Source organism: Squalius cephalus (genome assembly GCF_949319135.1).
Source record: "Squalius cephalus genome assembly, chromosome: 17".
NCBI classification, from domain to species: Eukaryota; Metazoa; Chordata; class Actinopteri; order Cypriniformes; family Leuciscidae; genus Squalius; species Squalius cephalus.
In genome coordinates this window covers 3,885,076-3,905,252 of record NC_137138.1, presented here as the reverse complement: position 1 = coordinate 3,905,252, position 20,177 = coordinate 3,885,076, and the positions used below count along the sequence as shown (strand labels likewise).

The 20,177-nt window shown below is 37.5% G+C and overlaps 3 protein-coding genes across 4 annotated transcripts in view; all 3 read left to right on the top strand.

Moving 5' to 3' along the window:
- LOC307144905 (uncharacterized protein) overlaps positions 1-20,177 on the top strand; it is a 90,563-nt gene that overhangs the window by 446 nt on the left and 69,940 nt on the right. The gene's annotated exons all lie outside the window — the stretch shown is intronic.
- Positions 1-20,177, top strand: part of LOC307144887 (uncharacterized protein) — a 264,729-nt gene that overhangs the window by 232,862 nt on the left and 11,690 nt on the right. The window contains exon 1 of one of the 2 annotated variants that reach the window (XM_079847574.1): positions 14,113-14,197. The exons of the other annotated variant lie outside the window; for it this stretch is intronic. The gene's annotated coding sequence lies outside the window, so the exon portion shown is untranslated. Of the gene's footprint in view, positions 1-14,112; positions 14,198-20,177 lie in introns of those variants that run through there. 2 annotated transcript variants of the gene reach the window in all.
- LOC307144901 (uncharacterized protein) lies at positions 4,772-9,655 on the top strand. The gene is made up of 2 exons (XM_079847620.1): positions 4,772-4,832; positions 8,351-9,655. Exons 1-2 carry the CDS (start codon positions 4,775-4,777, stop codon positions 9,460-9,462), a joined length of 1,170 nt encoding a protein of 389 aa, XP_079703746.1. The 5' UTR covers positions 4,772-4,774; the 3' UTR covers positions 9,463-9,655.

Sequence of the window (20,177 nt, the reverse complement as noted above, 5' to 3'; positions counted from 1 at the left end):
GTAAAATGCTAATTAAATATTAAAATTATCTACATATGATTATTCACGAACTGTAAATAACAGCATTTGACCAATCATAAAAGGAAGTTGCTAGCCTTATACTATTTCAAAGATATATAAGTTACAGCGCAGGGATGACTCACAGCGCCTGAAAATAGTCCCCAGCTCCGTAACTTCCAACGTGACCGGGACTAAGTTTGTCTAACCTATTAGACCTATTTTCAGGCGCTGAGTCATATCATTACGCCTGCTGGACTCATGGTACGGCAGCAAAGTTTCTTGATTATTACGCAGGAATGAGAGTATAGTTCCTAGCCATATCAGCCTAGAAAATCGCAACTTTACATTTTCCGTCGGTCTTAGTACACGATGTAACTACAGAAGAGTCAAGTTTTAAATAGGAAATTTAAATTGGTCATTTTTTTGAGAGAGATGCTAATGGTCTTGTCCGATTCATTGATCAATGCTAAGCTATGCTAAAAGTGGTACCGCCAGACCCTGAGTTCGGCTGAATGGATTAGAAAACGGTAAAACTCAACTGTTTAACTCTGGGGGAGTTGTAAAATGAGCCTATTTCCAAAAAAAGTGGAGTATCCCTTTAAAAGCAGATAAAAACTGAAAAAATGTCTACGTTTTTGCTTAATTGTTACTAGGGGTGACCCCGAATAGTTGAAGATTCGATGCTTCGATAGGAGGAGCCTGATTCGACTACTATTCTCACAGTCGAATCTTCGCAGAGGTGTTATGAAACGAGGATTATGCCATTTGGCTCAATGTCTGATTTCACATAGAACTACTGGTTTTCTGTTTAATAAGTTACTAAACAGCCTATTATGATAATGCTTACTTAAATAAAAATGTGAAAAGAAAGAAGTTTTGATTAAATAATTTTAACGTCTAAATCCAACCACCCCTGTGACAGATTTAAGTTTCACTTTCCACGACCCTTGACCGACAGAGAAGCATCTTGGCAGCATTTAAATATTTAACATTGACTACGTTTACATGCAGCCAATAACCCGTTCAAAACCGGAATATTAGCAATAACCCAGTCGCGCACGGCCATGTAAACACCGGCAAAAACCCGAATATGCTCATATTCCGGTTTTTAAAAACCTGAATATGATCCCTGGGGTACCCCTTTTCTAACCCGAATATTTGGTCATGTAAACGCGTATCGGCATATCCCCATCAAAAGGAACATTGATTTGTGTTCTGCGCATGTTCTATTCGCAAGGAATCTTGGTCTTTTGAGTAGAGACGGCGCATACAAAAACCTGCGTGCAGTATACCGGAAGTAAACAAGAAGTAGAGGTAAACATGGCGAGACGCAGCACAGCACCACACTTTTGGAGCGAGGAGGAAAGCGCAAACAAAGGCGATCGCTATCTGCCCCGAACTATTCATTATCCGCGTGCTGCTGCTGTTGTTGTTGTCTTTGGATACAGGAAGAAGAATCGGAAATGATGCATATTGCGTCTTAAGGTTGTCCGTACGTCCAGACGCTAACCGTGCGTCGCCGTTTACACCGGGATATTGCCAATTGATTACAAATTCCATGTATAAAGGAGTAACTCTCTCTACTCACGCATGTAAACGGGTTATTCCGAATGTTTCAGAAACCCAAATAGTGACCTTAACCCTACCATAACCCGAATATTGACAGCTTGTAAACGTAGTCAATGTCTGTGATGAAAAAAATCTAAAGAGTGGATGCACACTGTCACGGAGTCACTCAACAATGACACACCCCAACCAGCATTAACTCAGCGCACCAGGTCCCGCTCATCATCATCTTCACCTGCACTTCATCGCCACTCACCTCTGATACACACTGCATATAAACCTCAGTCACTCTACACCCGGCGTCCGGTCTCATCTTTCGACACCCGTGACTCTCCGGTTCCAAACCTTCGTTGTCTGGTTCTAGGAAATTCCTCTCGCAAGTACCTTTTGTGTTATACTAACGTCCTGTTTGTGTCTCCCAAGCAGCCGCTGTGCGTGGTGAGCACCCCTGAGCACTCTCATCGGTGAATTCGCTGATCATCTCCTCGACACCTTTCCAAGACTGTTCACGTTCCAGCCCTTAGAAAGACTGTGTATTGAGTATTTCTGAAGTGACTTCGAGCCTTCTTGTTTTGTGGAGTTGCACTATGTGTCCAATAAACATTGTTAACCCATTTCTGTGTCTTCGTTCCTCAGTAGATTGTGACAGACACTATCAGAAAGGATATTATCCAAGGCTGGATTTAGCATCAGGAATACCATGATCGCACTTCTGCCGGCCAACGTTAACAAGTCGGTTTTCCTCTGGAGATTCTAAAACGCTTAAAATATCAAATTCTGTATCACAGTACACCCCTTATTAAAGGTGCTCTATGCGATGTTGGGTGATGTCACTTCTAGTTGACGTTCTAAGTATTGTCAAACAAAATGGAGGCTAGCTCGACCCAGTCCTCCTCAAAATTCAAGAGAATATAATTCTAACGTTAGTCGTTGGACATCTCTCCTCTAGCTAACTTCCCTCTTCATGGTTCTCTCTCCTCCACTCCCCACACCCCCCTTCATGTGCACGTGCACTAACCCACCAACCCCCACTCCCCAAATCATTCTTGTCGGTGATTGGCTGGAACACTGTTTGTTATGTTTCGTGGTCCAGGCTGGGCCAGTTTGTTTTTGTTGCCGTTTGTGGAGCCTGTGGTGTCTACAGAGACTGCGTTTTTTACAGTGTGTTCAGGGGACAGGCAGCTAGCGGATAGTGAGGAGATGTTTGCTGTGTGTGACAAAAAATCGTTTGGCCTAAAAAACGCGTGTCATCGCTTAGAGCACCTTTAAGAAACCACACCATGTGCAGATAAGAAGATGAACCCAGAATATGAACGCAACACGCTTCTCTAGAAAGCCACGTTAAGTGTTTTCTTTATAATAACGGTTTTCTATGTGAGGAAAATGCTTAACGTGTAATTAAACCCGTTGCGTTCAGATTCTGGGCTCGTCTGCTTTTCTGTAGGCTATATATTATGCTTAATTAATAAGGTGTGTATAGAATTTGCATTTATTGTTGTCTCGTGCAGTTAAAAAGACAAAGTTGACAATTCTGGCTATCATTATTTTAATAATTTCTTTATTTTAATTTTATTTATTGATCACCCAGGGTTATCTAATTTAACTATTTATGCCTTGTGTTTTGAACATGTTCCCCTGCACTTTAGACATTTTGCACACATTTGTTCTGCACTTTGTGACTTCTGACTTATTTCAAACAATATATCATATAATATTTGAGTAAAAAGTAAATCCTCAGTAATACCTTTGGCTTATTCCAAATACTACAAATTGCACACTTTGTGTTCAATAACAAATGCACATTAATGAACAAATATTACTTAGCTATACTTTGTACAATGTACCATTGTATACTATAATATATTTGAAAAATTATACTTTAAATGCATTGTTACAATGATCATTTTCAGCACACAGTAAAAAAATACCTAAAATATATCTTTAAGTGCAAATAATTACACTTAAAAAATAAACAGAATTTTCACTTCAAGTATATTTTTAGAAAATATACTAAAGTACAATTATTTTAAAGTGTGTTAAAAGTTGTAGTGTTAAAATAGGTAAACGCTTGATACTAATATATAGTAAAAAAAAAAAAAAAAAAATTCATTTATTTGCAATGCACTATTGATAAAGGGAATATATTTCAAATACAAGTATACTTTTTTTCTAGATTGTGTGTCTTGTGTGAGATTGGAATGACTGTAACACTGGAATTGTTCGGCAATTTCAAAGTTACGTGTATGAATATGTTGAATTTATTTGTCTTGTACGTGAACACTGCTATTTCCCATATAGCTGCAGTAAAACCATGTACAGGAGCACATAATTACCGGGTGGCTAAAATGTGATTCACAATTGCATTTTTTTTTTTTTTTTTTTTTAATTGGCTTCTAATTGTGTAACTGGTATGATACATTTTGATAATTCTTTCATTTATAATGATTTTTGATCATCTGCTAAATGAGCAACAACGACCACAATTCACTCCTTCAGTCAGTGAAGCTCCCACAGCCGTTCATGAGAGTTTAAATGCTGGGAATATTCCCATCTTCCCACAGGAGAAGAAGAAGCCAGCAGGAGGAATTACTCCAGGAGAAACTACTGACATACTATTGTAAAGATGGACTTTGAGGAAGAACCCTGCAGAATAAAAGATGAGGAGAGGAACAAATAGATTGGTGTTTTCCTTCCTTCATTAATATGGTTTCCGCCAGTAGAGGGCACGAGCAACCGAAGCAATAACACACATCCGAGTCTAGGAGAAGAAGAGAAGTGAGCAAGGGAAGGGGACATAAACATGAGAAGTGGAACACAGCCGTTCATTCTGCTCTAAATCTGTTGTTTTTCAGACTGTGAGTACATTCATTTTAGCATTTATTAGAAGAAATTTAAATCCAAATGACTAAACGAGTCGGTTCATTTAGTGAATCACTCAGAAATGAATCGAAATGAACGGACTGATGTTGTTCATTACGCTCGTAAAACGTAAACTGACTGTTTTTTCACATTACAATTTGTATTCATTATATATATATATATATATATATATATATATATATATAAAGTCAGCTTTAGGAGTTGTATTGATTCTAAACAATAAGGGTTCTTCATTAGTGTTTAAATGCTGGGGAATATTCCCACAGGAGAAGAAGAAGCAAGCAGGAGGAATTACTCCAGGAGAAACTACTGACATACTATTGTAAAGATGGAGTTTGAGGAAGAACCCTGCAGAATAAAAGATGAAGATACAGAGGAACAAATAGGTTGGTGTTTTCCTTCATTCTCTTTAATGACTGATGAGGAACATTAAGATGAAATCTCACATATCCTCCTGAGACCCAGGCACAAACTTTTTTCCTCTGTTAGAGACATTATATTTTAGCGAATATCTTTGAGAACATGCAATGCAGATTAATTGGCACTGCACAACTTGCACTTAATTTTCTTTTTCATGATAGCAAGTGATTACTGTCATCCCAAAATAACATTGCTGCATTATTAACATCATCAATGATATTGAACAAGAAATAGCCTATCTAAAGGGAATATGACCGTCTCAAATAACCCAAATAATAGTCAGTAATGTCGGGCATTGCATTTTAGCTGAAACTGAAGAGTGAATGAATACTGGTAAATAAACTCAAAATATACAAAATATGAAGTTTCGCTCCGAATATGTTTTGTTTTATGTAATATTGAAATGGATTGTGACATTTTTCTTTTTACATGATTTATATGTGGTTTCCAACATAATTTATGATCTATTATAACGCCTAGAAATTTATCTATTTCCTCATTGTTAATCCTAATTTGAACTTTATTACTCTTTCGATTGCTAAATATGATGAACTTTGTTTTACTTAAATTCAGTGACAGTCTATTATCATCAAACCATTTTTTTAAGACCATCAGTTCAATTTCCACTGTATTCAGAAGCTGTTCCAAATTTTTCCCTGAACAATATAAATTTATCTCATCAGCAAACAAAACCATTTTTAATATTTTTGACACTTTACAAATATAATGTATATACAGAGCAAACATTATGGGGCCTAACACCGAACCTTGTGGAACTCCACAAGTGACTTTCATTAAATCTGATCAAACATAATTTATTTGTACAAATTGATATCTGTCATCAAGGTAACTTTTTAACCAAGGGTAGGCTTTCCCATATCTTTCCAGTTTCTTCATTAATAGACCATGATCAATAGTGTCAAAAGCTTTTTTTTAAATCTAGGAACACCCCCACAGTATATTCATTATTATCCATTGAAGTGGAAATCGCTTCTACCATTTCCATAACTGCCATTGAGGTCGACCTATTTGCTCTAAAGCCATACTGATGTTCACTCAATAGTTTATGTTTATCTATGAAATTATCAAGCCTGCGCACAAGTAGTTTCTCTAAATTTTTTGAGAACTGGGAAAGTAGAGAAATTGGTCTGTAATTGGAAAAAAGATGTCTATCTCCACTTTTAAAAATAGGAATAACTTTGGCTGTTTTCATATCATTTGGAAATATACCTGTTAAAAATGATTGATTACAAATATGTGTAAATGGTTTTACTACATAGTCTATAATATTTTTTTTATATAAAAATTCGAGCGTCCACCGCGCTGCGCTAAACGCCTCATTCGCGCCGCAGAACCTCCAGATGCGTCTTTACATTGACTTAACATGGAAATCACTTGCGCCAGATGCTCTATTCGCGTTTGGTGTGAACACAGCATAATGATTGATGTAAATTTATAGCCTGGATGCCAGACGAGCTTAGCTCCGCCCACAACATTTTAGGTCAGGAAGTTCTGTCTGGACTTGATCCATGGTGGAGCAACTATGCTCAAACCAGAGCTGTTCGGACCAATCAAATTGTCAGGGCGGGCTTTATACGATGATGGACAGATGATCAACAGTAACGTAATCATCCACGTCACCAAAGAGTGCTTGGGTTGAATTCGTGGCTGCCGCTGGAGAATTGAGATCTGTTGATTCTGCCATCATGTCTGTTATAGAAGATATCGACAGCGCATTAATTTTAAAAGAGGAACAGAGAACCGCGATCATTTGTCGATCGGAAAGATGAATGAAGAACATACGTCACTTACTCCGTTGCTCTGATTGGTTGTAGGTCTATCCATTTGAGTGCAGAGGCATTTTCTTTCCTGGTTCGGTTGAAACACGCCCCATAATCACAGCCCAGTGGAGCAGTATCAGACTCACATTCTGACTAGAATCTGAGTATGACGACGTCAGGCTAGTAAATTTATGTTCATTAACAAAAACAGTAACATCTGTAAAAATTGTAATAACCTCATTTTAATACAGTAAAATTTCAACATTCTTAATATTCTTAAATATTTTCATTAAATTAACTATTGGTCTTCCATAATATCATACATTTATATCACGATAACCACAGATAAAACCATGCATATAGCACCTCAATACCATGGTAAAAAGCACCCGTGAACACGTGGGGCCGTGCGCATTTTAGTTTTGCTTTCAAATGAGCGCCAATTCAGGGACTTGCTTGAACAATTGCTTGAATTGTGAGTTCACTAGCCTATTATTCTTAATGAAAAAACACAACAACAAAACAGTTCAATGACATTCGCTTATATAGGCGCTTTTACGTTTCGCTTTGACACCAAATATTTCGGCAACATCGTCAGCTCCTCACTCTCGTGATAAATTAAATCTGACTCCTGCTGCTGATCTGTGCTGCGACTCGTACAGCTCACGATTTATTAAGCAGACACCGTTCAGTTTTTAATTGTAGTGTCTGTTCTTTAACAGAACTAAACGATTTTTTGGTGCCGAGGTGGGCAAGTGAGGTAACCGGTGTTGCTTCTGAACACCGGTAACACTGTCAACACAGACTATCATAGCAAGCCTACATCATAGCGACTACATAAAACTTATAATTGGAAATGTTAAAAGAAAACACAACTACATATAAGACATACTTACAAGTTGTGATCCACAAACAACAGATTGTCCTGACAAAGTTGGAACTGCTCAGGAGAAGCTTTTGTGCGTATAGCCTGCATTTTACTCCTGGAAGCTGTTCTCCGTAAAATGTGCAGCACAAAGATAAATGTTGGGATCATATGTTCAGGAACATTGTTTAAAATAAATTTAAACTGCTCTAAGTTCATCAGCCATAGGAAGGTTAAACAAATGAGTTTTTGGAAACGGGGTGAAAAAAACAGCATCTCTTTGACATAGCGACAACACGGTCTTCTCTAATGCAGCTTAACCAACCCGTATTCCATCGGCGTGGATTATTTAAATGAGGAACATTATGACTTCACAAAGCCTGGTAAAAACGCGTTCTAGTCCAAACTAGTTCTAGTTTGTTGTAGTTCTTGGAAAGTGAATTTTGTTTGATCCCGTTGGATTGGACTTTGAGCTTTGTAACCTTGCAAAAAAAACAACACTTTAACACTTACCAAAGTTGAAAAAGTGAAAAAGCATAATAGAACCCCTTTAATAACGGAGTCCTGGTGTCATCTAAAGAGGACATATAATAGAATATGAATAAAATATATATATTTAAAAAAAACTGGATTCTGCAAACAGTGTAATGACATAAACTAAATTCAGACACAAATAAAGTTCTGGTTCTCAGGAGGATATAACAATACATCTAAAACTAGATACTAGTAGACTCAGTAGTAAACTAGATTTGTGCTAAATTTAGAATGAACTTTATTTCTTTGTTTCTCATTTGTCCTTCTTTAATATAATCTTGGGAATTTGATATGTTGATTTTAGACCCGATGGAAGTGAATGAAGACAAACAATATCTGTTTCAAAAAACTCATTTAAAAAATGAAGATGGAAAACTGATGTGTAAAAATGAAGACAATCAACAGCTGTTTCCAAAACCTCATCATTTCAAAAATGAAGATGAAAATGCAGTCGTTTCAAAGACTGAAGAGAATTTCACACAAAAACAAGCTGGAAAATCTGGAGTCAAAGGATTTTTTAACTGTTCTGAGTGTGGAAAGAGTTACATGCATAAACCAGACCTTAAGAGACACATGAGAATTCACACTGGAGAAAAACTATTCACCTGCACTGACTGTGGAAAGAGTTTCATTTGTAAAGGACACCTAAATGTGCACATGAGAATTCACACTGGAGAAAATCTGTTCACATGCACTCAGTGTGGAAAGAGTTTCATTCATAAAAGACACCTAAATGTGCACATGAGAATTCACACTGGAGAAAAACCGTTCACATGCTCTCAGTGTGGAAAGAGTTTCACTTACAAAAGCGTTCTCAACAATCATCTGCTCTCTCACTCTGGATTGAGATCATTCAGCTGTGATCAGTGTGATAAAACTTTTGTTTTGGCATCAGGCTTAAGAGCACACCTTAAAGTTCATGCTGGTGTGAGACCTCACGTTTGTTCTTTTTGTGGGAAGAGTTTTTCTGAACTGCACATTTTAAAACAGCATGAGCGTATTCATACTGGTGTGAGACCTCATTGTTGCATTGACTGTGGGAAGACCTTTATTAAATCCAGTGCCTTAAAATCACACCAGAGAGTTCATACTGGAGAGAAACCGTACAAGTGCTCACACTGTGGAAAGAGTTTCTCTTGCTCAAAATCCTTGAAAGATCATGGGAGAATGCATACTGGAGAGAAACCTTACAAGTGCTCACACTGTGGAAAGAGTTTTGCTTGGTCAGGAAACCTGAAAGATCATGAGAGAATTCATACTGGAGAGAAACCGTATCAGTGCTCTTCATGTGGGAAGAGTTTCATCCAAATATCTAATCTATGGACTCATAAGAAAAAACATTGCCCACTCTTATTTAATGTGCAAAGTTCATGTTCAGATCCATCAATCGCAAATAATACACTTACAAGTAATTAATTTGGCATTCATATTAAGCAAAAGCTGGATAATTTGCTAAAATTTGTAGTGAAGTGTGATTGTTTGACAAGGGGAACCCTTGGGGAAGGTCAAGTTTAGAAAACTAGTGTGTTGCCTTAAAATGATTTAGGAAGGGATGTTTCTCATTTCTTTCTGCAGTTTAATTATTTTTATAATATATATATATATATATATATATATATATATATATATATATATGACACATTTGTGTAAAAGTGGCAACAATAGTCTATTAAAACAATACATATTTCAAACAACTTGTTTTAGGATGACTTCTCAGTCCTGTGTTTCTTGGGAATATCCCGGACGAGCCCCCAAACTTTAGGTAGATTATCTGTAGCCTCAGTGTTCTATGTCGTTTAAGCTATGTTGTTTTATATATATATACAGTCATGCTCAGAATTAATCATACCCCTGGTAAATATGATCAAAAATGGCTGTAAAAAATAAATCTGTATCGTTTATCCTTTTGATCTTTCATTCAAAATAAAAGAATTGCTCAACAATCAATTCCACTTTCACTCTGTGAAATCATTCAGCTGTGATCAGTGTGATAAAACATTTGTTGTGGAATCAATCTTAAGACGACACCTTAAAATTCATATTGGTTTTCCACTACTGCACACTTTAAAAGAGCATGAGCATGTTCATACTGGTGTGAGACCTTATATGTGCTTTGACTGTGGAAAGACCTACACTTTATACAGTGCCTTAAAACACACCAGAGGATTCATACTGGAGAGAAACCGTACAAGTGCTCTTCATGTGGGAAGAGTTTCAACCAATTATCTAATTAAAAAAAACATAAGAAAAACCATTGCCCGAAGGTGTCTAAGTGATCAAAGTTCAGATCCATCACTTGTAAATAATTTTATATTCAGAATAAGCAATGGAATTACATAGTGAAGTTTGATTGTTTTATAAGGGGAACCTTTGAGGAACATGGTTGTTTATTGCATTCTAAGTGTTGCATGTTTTCTTCTTATGGCACCGTATTGATCCTCTGTTGTGTTGCACATGCGCAGTAAACACTGAGTGTTACCTGTATACAAGATGAACTGAACAGTAAAGCAACAATGTGAAAATACTTGTGTCAGTGTCATCGCTCAAGCAGTGCATGGTCATCTCTTACAGATAAAATAATATTTCAGAAAACTAGTGTGTTGCCATAAAATTTATGAAGGGATGTGTTTTGTTTATTTGTGGAGTTTAATTATTTTCATTGTACTGTACATATGAGACATTCGTACAACAATAGTCTATCAAATATTCATATCACAAACAATTTGGTTTTAGTCTCGCTGATTTTCAACCACTTGACCTTGTTAAATCCATCGTGATTCATAAACAAGTCAGCTGATTTAATTCACTGTGTTTATCAGACTGTGAGGACATTAATTTTATTTTTATTGGGAGGAATCTAAATCAGACAAGAACATTTTACATCGTCACATCACTGGCGAACTGTTGCTTTGTCTTTAATTTAACAACATCTCAGAAACCATGAAATCTTTCTCCATTTGTTTGCTCAAAATCTGCTGTTTTTCAGACTGTGAGTACATTAATTTTATCACTGATCACTAGAAATTTGAATCTAAATGATTCTAAAGAATCAATTTATTTTTGGTGAAAAAACACTTAATACTGATGGTGTCATTGATCAGCTGAAGTCAGTTCAGTGTTCACAAGTGACTTAGAATCAGCATCTTTTGGCTCACAAAAAGTATTCTCGTCGCACTTTTGGGTGAACTAACCCTTTAATAAGTGTTCTCTAACTCAGAGACATTTTGTTATCTCTTGCCATTCACTTCCAGAACACAAGCGTCTGAAGGCCACATAAGTCTGAAGTAGTGAGTTTAGGTATATGGGTGCAGAGCCAGTGGTTGTTCTGTAGGCAAACATCAGTGCCTTGAATTTGAAGCGAGCTGCAATTAGCAACCAGTGCAAGTTTATGAAGAGAGGTGTGACGTGCGCTCTCTTCGGCTCATTAAAGACCGATCTCGCTGCTGCATTCTGGATCAGATACAGAGGTTTGACAGGTAATGCTGGAAGGGCTGCCAAGAGAGCATTACAATAGTCCAGTCTGGATAGAGCAAGAGCTCGGACAAGGAGTTGTGTAGCTCCGATAGGAAGGTACTGATCTTACTGATGTTGTATGAGGAAAATCTGTAGGACCAAGCAGTTCTAGCAGCAACCGTCGGATCATCTAGCTGGAATGACTGGTAGAGTTGTGTCATCAGCATAGCAGTGATAGGAAAAGCCATGTTTCTGAATGACAGATCTAGTGATGACATGTAGATGGAGAAGAGAAGTGGTCCAAGCACTGAGCCCTGAGGCATTACAGTATCTAGATGTTGCAACTAGACACCTCAACCCTCCACGACACCCTGAAGAACCTACTGAGAGGCAAAACCTGAACCACTGGAGTGTTGTTCCTGAGATGCCTTTCATCATGATTGTTGCCAGGAGGATCTGGTGGTTAACTGTGTCAAAAGTAGAGGACAGATCTAGAAAGATGAGTACTAAGAATTTGGAATTCAAAATTGCAATCATATAAATTATTTCATGAATACTGCCTATCTAGATTTTAATCTCTTTAATCCTACAAATAAAATGCTTTAATCATTTTGTAAGCTACAGTATTGCAAAAATTGAATTGTTTCTAAGTGTCTTTTTACAAACATTTGCACCTGGATAATTGAGAGTGATTGTAAGTGTGATGATCATCTGCTAAATGAGCAACAACGACCACAATTCACTCCTTCAGTCAGTGAAGCTCCCACAGCCGTTCATGAGAGTTTAAATGCTGGGGAATATTCCCATCTTCCCACAGGAGAAGAAGCAAGCAGGAGGAATTACTCCAGGAGAAACTACGGACATACAATTGTAAAGATTAAAGGAGAACTCCGGTCAATTTTTTGAAAATTAAAAATCGAGTGAACTCGATTGTCGAGTTCACTCGCGTGATCATAGGTAACTAAACTAAACCTATGCGCGTGAACTCGACAATCGATTACTGTGGACTTCGACCGAAAACAGGAAGAAAATACAGGTATGTGCGCTGGCTGAATTAACATCACTTTTATTAATATCTTTCGCATCTACTGCAGTCAGATTCACCCGTGTTCTCTCTGAAGGAATCACTCACATTGGCTGTGCACTTGTAATGACACATCAAGGATGTTAAGAGGCTAAAAGCAGGTTTAAAACTTGCCCCATTGAAGTCAACAGGGTGCAAATTTTAAAAAGAGGATAACACGGTGTAGGCAACACCGATTTTTGTCGTTGTTCTCTGTACTGACAGCACTCCAAATTTACAAAAAAATGTTAAAATTGACCGGAGTTCTCCTTTAAGGAAGAACCCTGCAGAATAAAAGATGAAGATACAGAGGAACAAATAGGTTGGTGTTTTCCTTCATTCTCTTTAATGACTGATGAGGAACATTAAGATGAAAACAGAGATAAAACAATACATCTAAAACTAGATACTAGTAGACTCAGTAGTAAACTAGATTTTGGTAATTTGTTGCTCCCTGATTTTCTTTTTCTTTTTTGTTTCTAATTTGTGAATTGAACCCGAATGTAATGTTTATTTTAGACCCGATGGAAGTGACTGAATACAAACAGCGTTTCATAAATAAAGTTGCAAATGCAAACATCTTTACGGCCGTCTGTCGGAAGCTAGTTATTTTAGTATTTTTCTTACACCAACGCATCGCTTCACTTCAGAAGGCCTTTATTAACCCCTCTGAGCCGTTTGGGAAACTTTTATCATGGATACGATGCACTTGTATGGACTTCAAAAAATAGAGCCCATTCACTCCCATTATTTAGCTTGGAAGAGCCAGGACATTTTTTAATATAACTCCGATTGTAGGCTATTCGTCTGAAGGAAGAATGTCATATACACCTATGGCTTCATGGGTAAATCATGGGCTAATTTTCATTTTTGGATGAACTATCCCTTGAAGTGATGTTCATTTTAAACACCGTATTATCAGTATTTTTTGCTCTATTTTGCAGTGAAATAATAGTTTGAAAGCCACAGCAGAACTGCTGCACACAGCGGTTTTCCGTGAACGAGTCGTGAGAGTCAAGGATTCAATGAATTCATAAATACAGCTACTTGCTTTGTTACTAATGAATTACTGATGACTCATTCATTAATACAGCGACATAATTTAATATTTAAAAGTATAATTTTGTTTTTACCATCAATGCATATTACTCTATTTAACTTTTTTTTTTTTTTTTTAAAGCATTAGGCTACTTATTATACAAAGGTATTTGTAAAGGTAAAAAAAAATATACTGGAAAAATCGATTTTTATATTGTCTCAATGAAAATATTCCCTTAATGGAAAATATTGTCCCTTAATGAAAAAGGTGTGACAGTGAATGTAGTCTAAGAGGAAGGGACGGGGTACGCAGAAGGATGTTAAATGCCTCAGGGGAACGACACTCTAAACAGTTTGAGAACCACTGGGTTAGAATAGATCTGAGCTACTTTCACTTTACCGCGATGCATTGCCTGTTAAATTTAAATGTAAGAATTCCCATCGCTGGAGTTCCGCCAGTAGAGGCGCTCCAGCAAGCGAAGCAATGACACACATCCGAGTCTAGGAGAAGAAGAGAAGTGAGCGAGGGAAGGGGACATAAACACGAGAAGTGGAACACAGCCGTTCATTCTGCTCTAAATCTGCTGTTTTCAGACTGTGAGTACATTCATTTTATCATTTATTAGGAGAAATCTAAATCCAAACGACTAAGCGAGTCGGTTCATTTAGTGAATCACTCAGAAATGAATCGAAATGAACCGACTGATGTTGTTCACTACACTCGCGAAACGTAAACATTACTGACTGTTTTTTTAACATTGCAATTTGTGAAGATTATGAGTTGCTTTCCATTTATGTAATGAACAAATGAAATCTGGTAAACAGAGTTTTTAATGATAAATCATAACTAATTTCAGAAGGGCTCTATTTTTTTTCCTCCCTTGTTGATAAAATGACAAAAACCTTCCTCTCTGTAAAACCACAACCCATTAGATTTACAGTGTTGAGTAGCTATTATGTAAAACTTATCATGCAAAGAAAACAGCTTTGTTCTAACATTCTGTATACCTGTATTTTTTTTAATGCAACAATCTGACACACAGAACTGGAGTTTTTAAGTTAAATGCCTGTAACGTGATCTCTGCACACATTCACACGTTTAATCGATGTAGGATTACAGCAATAAACCCTCATCGATATTCTTTCAGCTTCTCTATGAACTGAATTTAAGAATTTAGTTTAACAGTGCTGGAAATATAGAGCTTATTTCCTATAATAACAACACTACTTTTGAGAAGATACAATCATTATTTGTTTGACATTAAATATTTAGAGTCGGTTGCAGGAAAGTGTTTGAACATAAATCTCTGTAATCTTCTTTTTTAACTGAGTTTATTTCTGGCATTGATTTGCATTATCTAGCCTATCCTTGTGTATATATATATATATATATATATAAAAAAAAAAAAAAAAAAAAAAATATATATATATATATATATATATATATATATAAATTAAAAAATATATAATATAGCCTATATTTTTTACATTTAAACTTTACGTTTTTCATTTAAACTTTAAAAATATGATTTTGTTTGTTGTTTCATATATTATGTCCTGCTTTCTCAGAAAAAAAGAAAGTGGAATTGTCTCTAAATTAGCCTGGCAAGCCAGACCTACATCAAGATGTTAGGTCTGACAACTCTCCATAGACATGGCTCAATCCGAGGGGCGGGATAAACGGCTGTCTTTCAAATTCCCTCTGCACGCAATAGGACAGCGCTTCAACCAACCAGTATGAGGCGTCGTCTAGGGCTTAAATCAAACTTCATTCACGCACGCATATATGAAACGCTTGCATACACATATACTAAGCAGTCACACATACATGTATACTGCTGAATGCTAAAACTAATACATATGAAATGCACAGCGTCACACCTAAAGTCGCTCACGCACACACACGCAAACTCTACACACACGAGATGCGCGGAACTCTTCGCGCACATACTCATCTGAGACGCGAACACACACACACACACACAAGATGCGCAGAACTCTCCGCGCACATACTCATCTGAGACGCGAACACACACACACACACAAGATGCGCGGAACTCTCCGCGCACATACTCATCTGAGACGCGAACACACACACACACACAAGATGCGCGGAACTCTCCGCGCACATACTTATCTGAGACGCGAACACACACACACGAGATGCGCGGAACTCTCCGCGCACATACTCATCTGAGACGCGAACACACACACACGAGATGCGCGGAACTCTCCGCGCACATACTCATCTGAGACACGAACACACACACAAACTCAGATGAGTATGTGCGCAGAGAGTTCCGCGCATCTCGTGTGTTAGTACTACTTAGTAGCCTATATGTGTATGCAAGCGTTTCATATATGTGTGCGTGGGTCGTTTATCTAAGCTTCCTCTTTCACCTCTTGAGGCTATCTTGGCTGAGAAAAAAGGTCCTAAGGGTCTCATCTCTTTTATCTATGCCAAGTTGTTACAACTGATGGCGGGTAGCATTCGTGATGTAAAATCTAAGTGGGAAAAAGACTTGGAGTGCTCATTCACAGATGACGAATGGAAAGCAATATGTGAGAAAGCTCAGACTTTTTCTATCAATAGTCGTCATAAGCTCATCCAATTTAATGTGATACATAGAGTTTACTATACTCCAGTTAGATTGCACTCTTTTAAAAGCTCCTACTCAGAGATCTGTCCTAGATGTAAAGCAGATAGAGGGACTCTTCTACATATGCTGTGGTCTTGCCCTGACTTGGAAGAATATTGGAAAGGGGTCTTAGAGATTATTGCTATAGTTGTAGGTACTAATGTGCCTAGAGAGCCTAGACTTACCCTCTTAGGGGATACTACACTACTTGATCAACAAAGAATTAATCTGAGATTTGTCAGACTAGCTCTACTAGCAGCCATAAAATGTATAACTTTGAGATGGAAGGATTCTAATTCACCTTCTACTTCCATGTGGATTAAAGAAGTGTCATCTTACATGCCTTTGGAAAAAATTGCATTTCGTTTGAAAAAGCGTCAAGATTTGTTTGTCAAATACTGGGGTAGCTTCATTTCTTACTTGGGTATAACAGGACAGAATGCTTAGAACCTAACTTTTTATACTTTCTTGTTTCATTTTATTCATGGTTTATTTGTGGCACTATGGGTTGAGGTTTGGGGCATGTTTAGGGTAGTATGTGCGGGGATGAAAGATTTGCTTTGATTATTCTGTACTTTGTTGTACTTTGCGTTTAACTTGGAAAAACCCAATAAACATAATGTTCAAAAAAAAAAAAAAATATATATATATGTGTGCGTGAATGAAGTTTGATTTAAGCCCTAGACGGTGCCTCATAGACCAGAGCGTTTTCCCAACAGCGGAGCTAACGTTAGTTGATAGATTCAACTTTTGCCATATCTGGCCAGCAAAAAACTACAAACACATCTTCCTTTTTTAAGAATGACTTAGGTGCCGTTCTTTGTTCTTTTCTCAAAGAAAAACTTAACTCAAGCAGGGCTTGACATTAACTTTTTGAGGCACTTGTCCTTCGGACAAGTAAATTTATGTTTTACTTGTCCATGCACAAAAGTCACTTGTCCGGGTAAAGATTTATAATTTTATAATTTATTTTTTTTTTGTGTGTTTTGCTAATTTTTCTATTAATGCAGAATTCGAACAAACCATTGAAAGCATCCAAACACTATCAATATTAATAAAATTCAGTTGAAACAGTAGAAAGGAACGTGTCCCAAGAACAGAGTTCCCCTTCAACAAGAAATAAGGATCTCCAGACTCCATAATACAAAGTAATACTTTGCACGCTGGTGTGCAGTGTATCACCAGAGGAAGTGGTGACTCTTGTAGGTATCCTCAGTATTTGCAAGCTAGCTAGACAAGCTAGCTAGACTTACTGTATACTATATCTAAAATAATTTTGTAGACATAGAGATGCACCGATTACAATTTTCTAGGCCGATTCAGGTTTTTCATTGAGTTTGACCTGCTGATTCCGATTTATTTTTTTTCTAACCACTTTACAGCACACACAAATATTTATTTTCGATCTTTTCTTTAACCCTTTCACGCGTAAGTTTAAAATATTCTAACTGACACCCCCACCCCCAGAGTGAGTTTTTTCAAGGCGAACGTTCCCTTTAATGTTTCCAATGGCGACGCGTCACGCGATACACCGCAGCCACAATAATACTGTATGACAGATGTGTCGCTTTTATTTCGCTTTTCCTTTTTTATTCAAAATATTCACAAAATTGCATGTCATCAATCAGCCTATCTGATATTCCGATTCTCAAATATGTGTGAGTGAGTGTGTTTGGTTGTTTAAAAACCTTTATAAATAATCTTGATCTATAACATGAGATGGGCGCCGCAATGTTGTCCTGTCAGTCGGATTTACAGCACGTGAATTCATCAGTTTCTCCCGGAATAAATGCAAGAAAGTGGCCGGTGAACTGAGAAGAATAGAGTAAACTTTATAGTTACTTCCACTATGTTTGTCTGATATGATTAACACATGTCGGCAAATTATATTTGAATAGATTGTTATTGCTGCTTCCACAGACATCAGTGTGTATTTTACAAACTCCAAATGTATTGTTTTACTCGTGCTTAACGTTATGTGTATTTAAATATCTGAAACCTAAAATAATCATTATGAGGTTGAAAACACTGCTTAGTTGTGATATATGACAGCGCTGAACGCGTCCGACTCTGGCTCAGCGCCAGCCAACGCGCGAAAGCACAGTTTGAATCTGGCAGTGATGCGACGTCTCAAATCGGTAAAATTAAATCTGTAAAATTATAGACGTAAGTTAATGAGTAGAGTACTGAGTAATGAGTACTTCACATAACGTGAAGTACCATGGCATTTTATTTTGTTTGAAATTTAACTTGTCCAGTGGGACAACTAATTTTCTCTTCCACTTGTCCTACAAAAAAATCCACTTGTCCCGGACAAGCGGACAAGCCTTAATGTCGAGCCCTGCTCAAGTCATAGACTGTAAAAAATATAACTTAACTCCAAGTCCTCCAGAGTCGTGGCCAAAGCCGATTCGAAAGACTGTTCTCCAGCAGCAGCCGCCATTCTTTGTTTTCAAGTAGCAGGGGGAACTGTTGCAACTCTGTCGTCATTATGTTAAGCCCGCCCCGCCTACTCTATACACAATGTGATTGGCCTGACCCAATTTAGGTTTTTGCAGCTCGAAAGTCAATGGAGAGTTGCTAGACTACCCTGGCTGCAAAATACATTTTGCTGCCGCTAGGGTGCGTCTAGATTTCTAGGCTATCTCTAAATGACATTTTGAGCAAAACATTTGCACCTGGATAATCTAGAGTGATTGTAAGTGTGATGATCATCTGCTAAATGAGCAACAACTACCACAATTCACTCCTTCTTGGCATGGATGAAGGAACATCGCCTGCAGTTTAACATGGCAAAGACTGAGCTTCTCGTTTTCCCTGCCATCATCAATCACTAGGGGTGGGGGGAAAAAAACGATTCTTAGATGCATCGCAATGCGGACGTGTACGATTCTGAATCAATTCACAAATGTCAAAAATCGATTTTATTAAAAAAAAAAAAACCCAATAACTTAATATTGATGGAACGCAAAAGGCGGAACTCTGAAGCGCGGAAGCGCAGTGCCTGGACTGTCTGTGCCGTGCATATAACAAAGACGCATGATGGCTAAGCGCGAAATCCGAACGGCATCCTCATCGTTAAAAGCTAACGTATGGAAAATTGGCAATTTCACTGTGGCCTTTTTTCTATTTTTGTATGAGAGCTGCTTTCTGTATTGTTGTTTCACATCAATATGCTGTAAACAGATCTGTTATACGTATGTTATACGTATGTTTACTGTACTGCCCTCCACAGTCATTGTGTGTATCAGTGCAATGCCAGTCACAAAAAGTTACATTTTGACTGCTCTCTGCAGATGTTCATTTACTTTTTTTGTATAAGCTGTTTTTGATTGTGGTATACAGCAACAATTTCTAGTCATGCCCAGTCCCAATTCTATTTTATACCCCTTCGTCTAACCCTTACCCCTTGCCCCTTGAAGCAGAGTGGCAAGGCATAGGGGTGAAAATATTCCCCTAAGAAATGGGACACCACTACTACACCGTCATTATACTTCGTCGCTAGTGTCTACGTCACAGAAGATGCGCCGATGTTTATCACAAACTTCCAAGATGCCGTCTTCAGCTGCAGTCATCGCAGTTGCGTGGGTTACAGCAATTTTTTTGCAAACGTTTCTTTGAAGAACATGACTGTAAATTTGAGAACATGACTGTAAGATTGAATGTAACATAAAGCAAATGATTATTTGTCATTAAAATACTTATTAATGCCAAAAATTCTTACATTTAAGAATTTTTCGCTTGGGCAGCCATGTTGGCTCTGCATGCAGGGACATTTCTCATACCCCTTCGTTTGAAGCGTGGTCCCGAAAAATCTTATGTTACTAATTATTCAGAATATGCTTAAGTCCACAAGCATTATTTCTGTATGAAAGCTGCTGGTACTTAATCCTATATTTTTGTATGAAAGCTGTTTGTGATTTTGTTACAGCAAAATG

Coding starts and splice junctions, on each gene's coding strand:
- LOC307144901 (XM_079847620.1), top strand. CDS start 4,775: ATGGAGTTTGAGGAAGAACCCTGCAGAATAAAAGATGAAGATACAGAG. Junction 4,833..8,350: donor AGATACAGAGGAACAAATAG/GTTGGTGTTTTC, acceptor TGTTGATTTTAG/ACCCGATGGAAGTGAATGAA.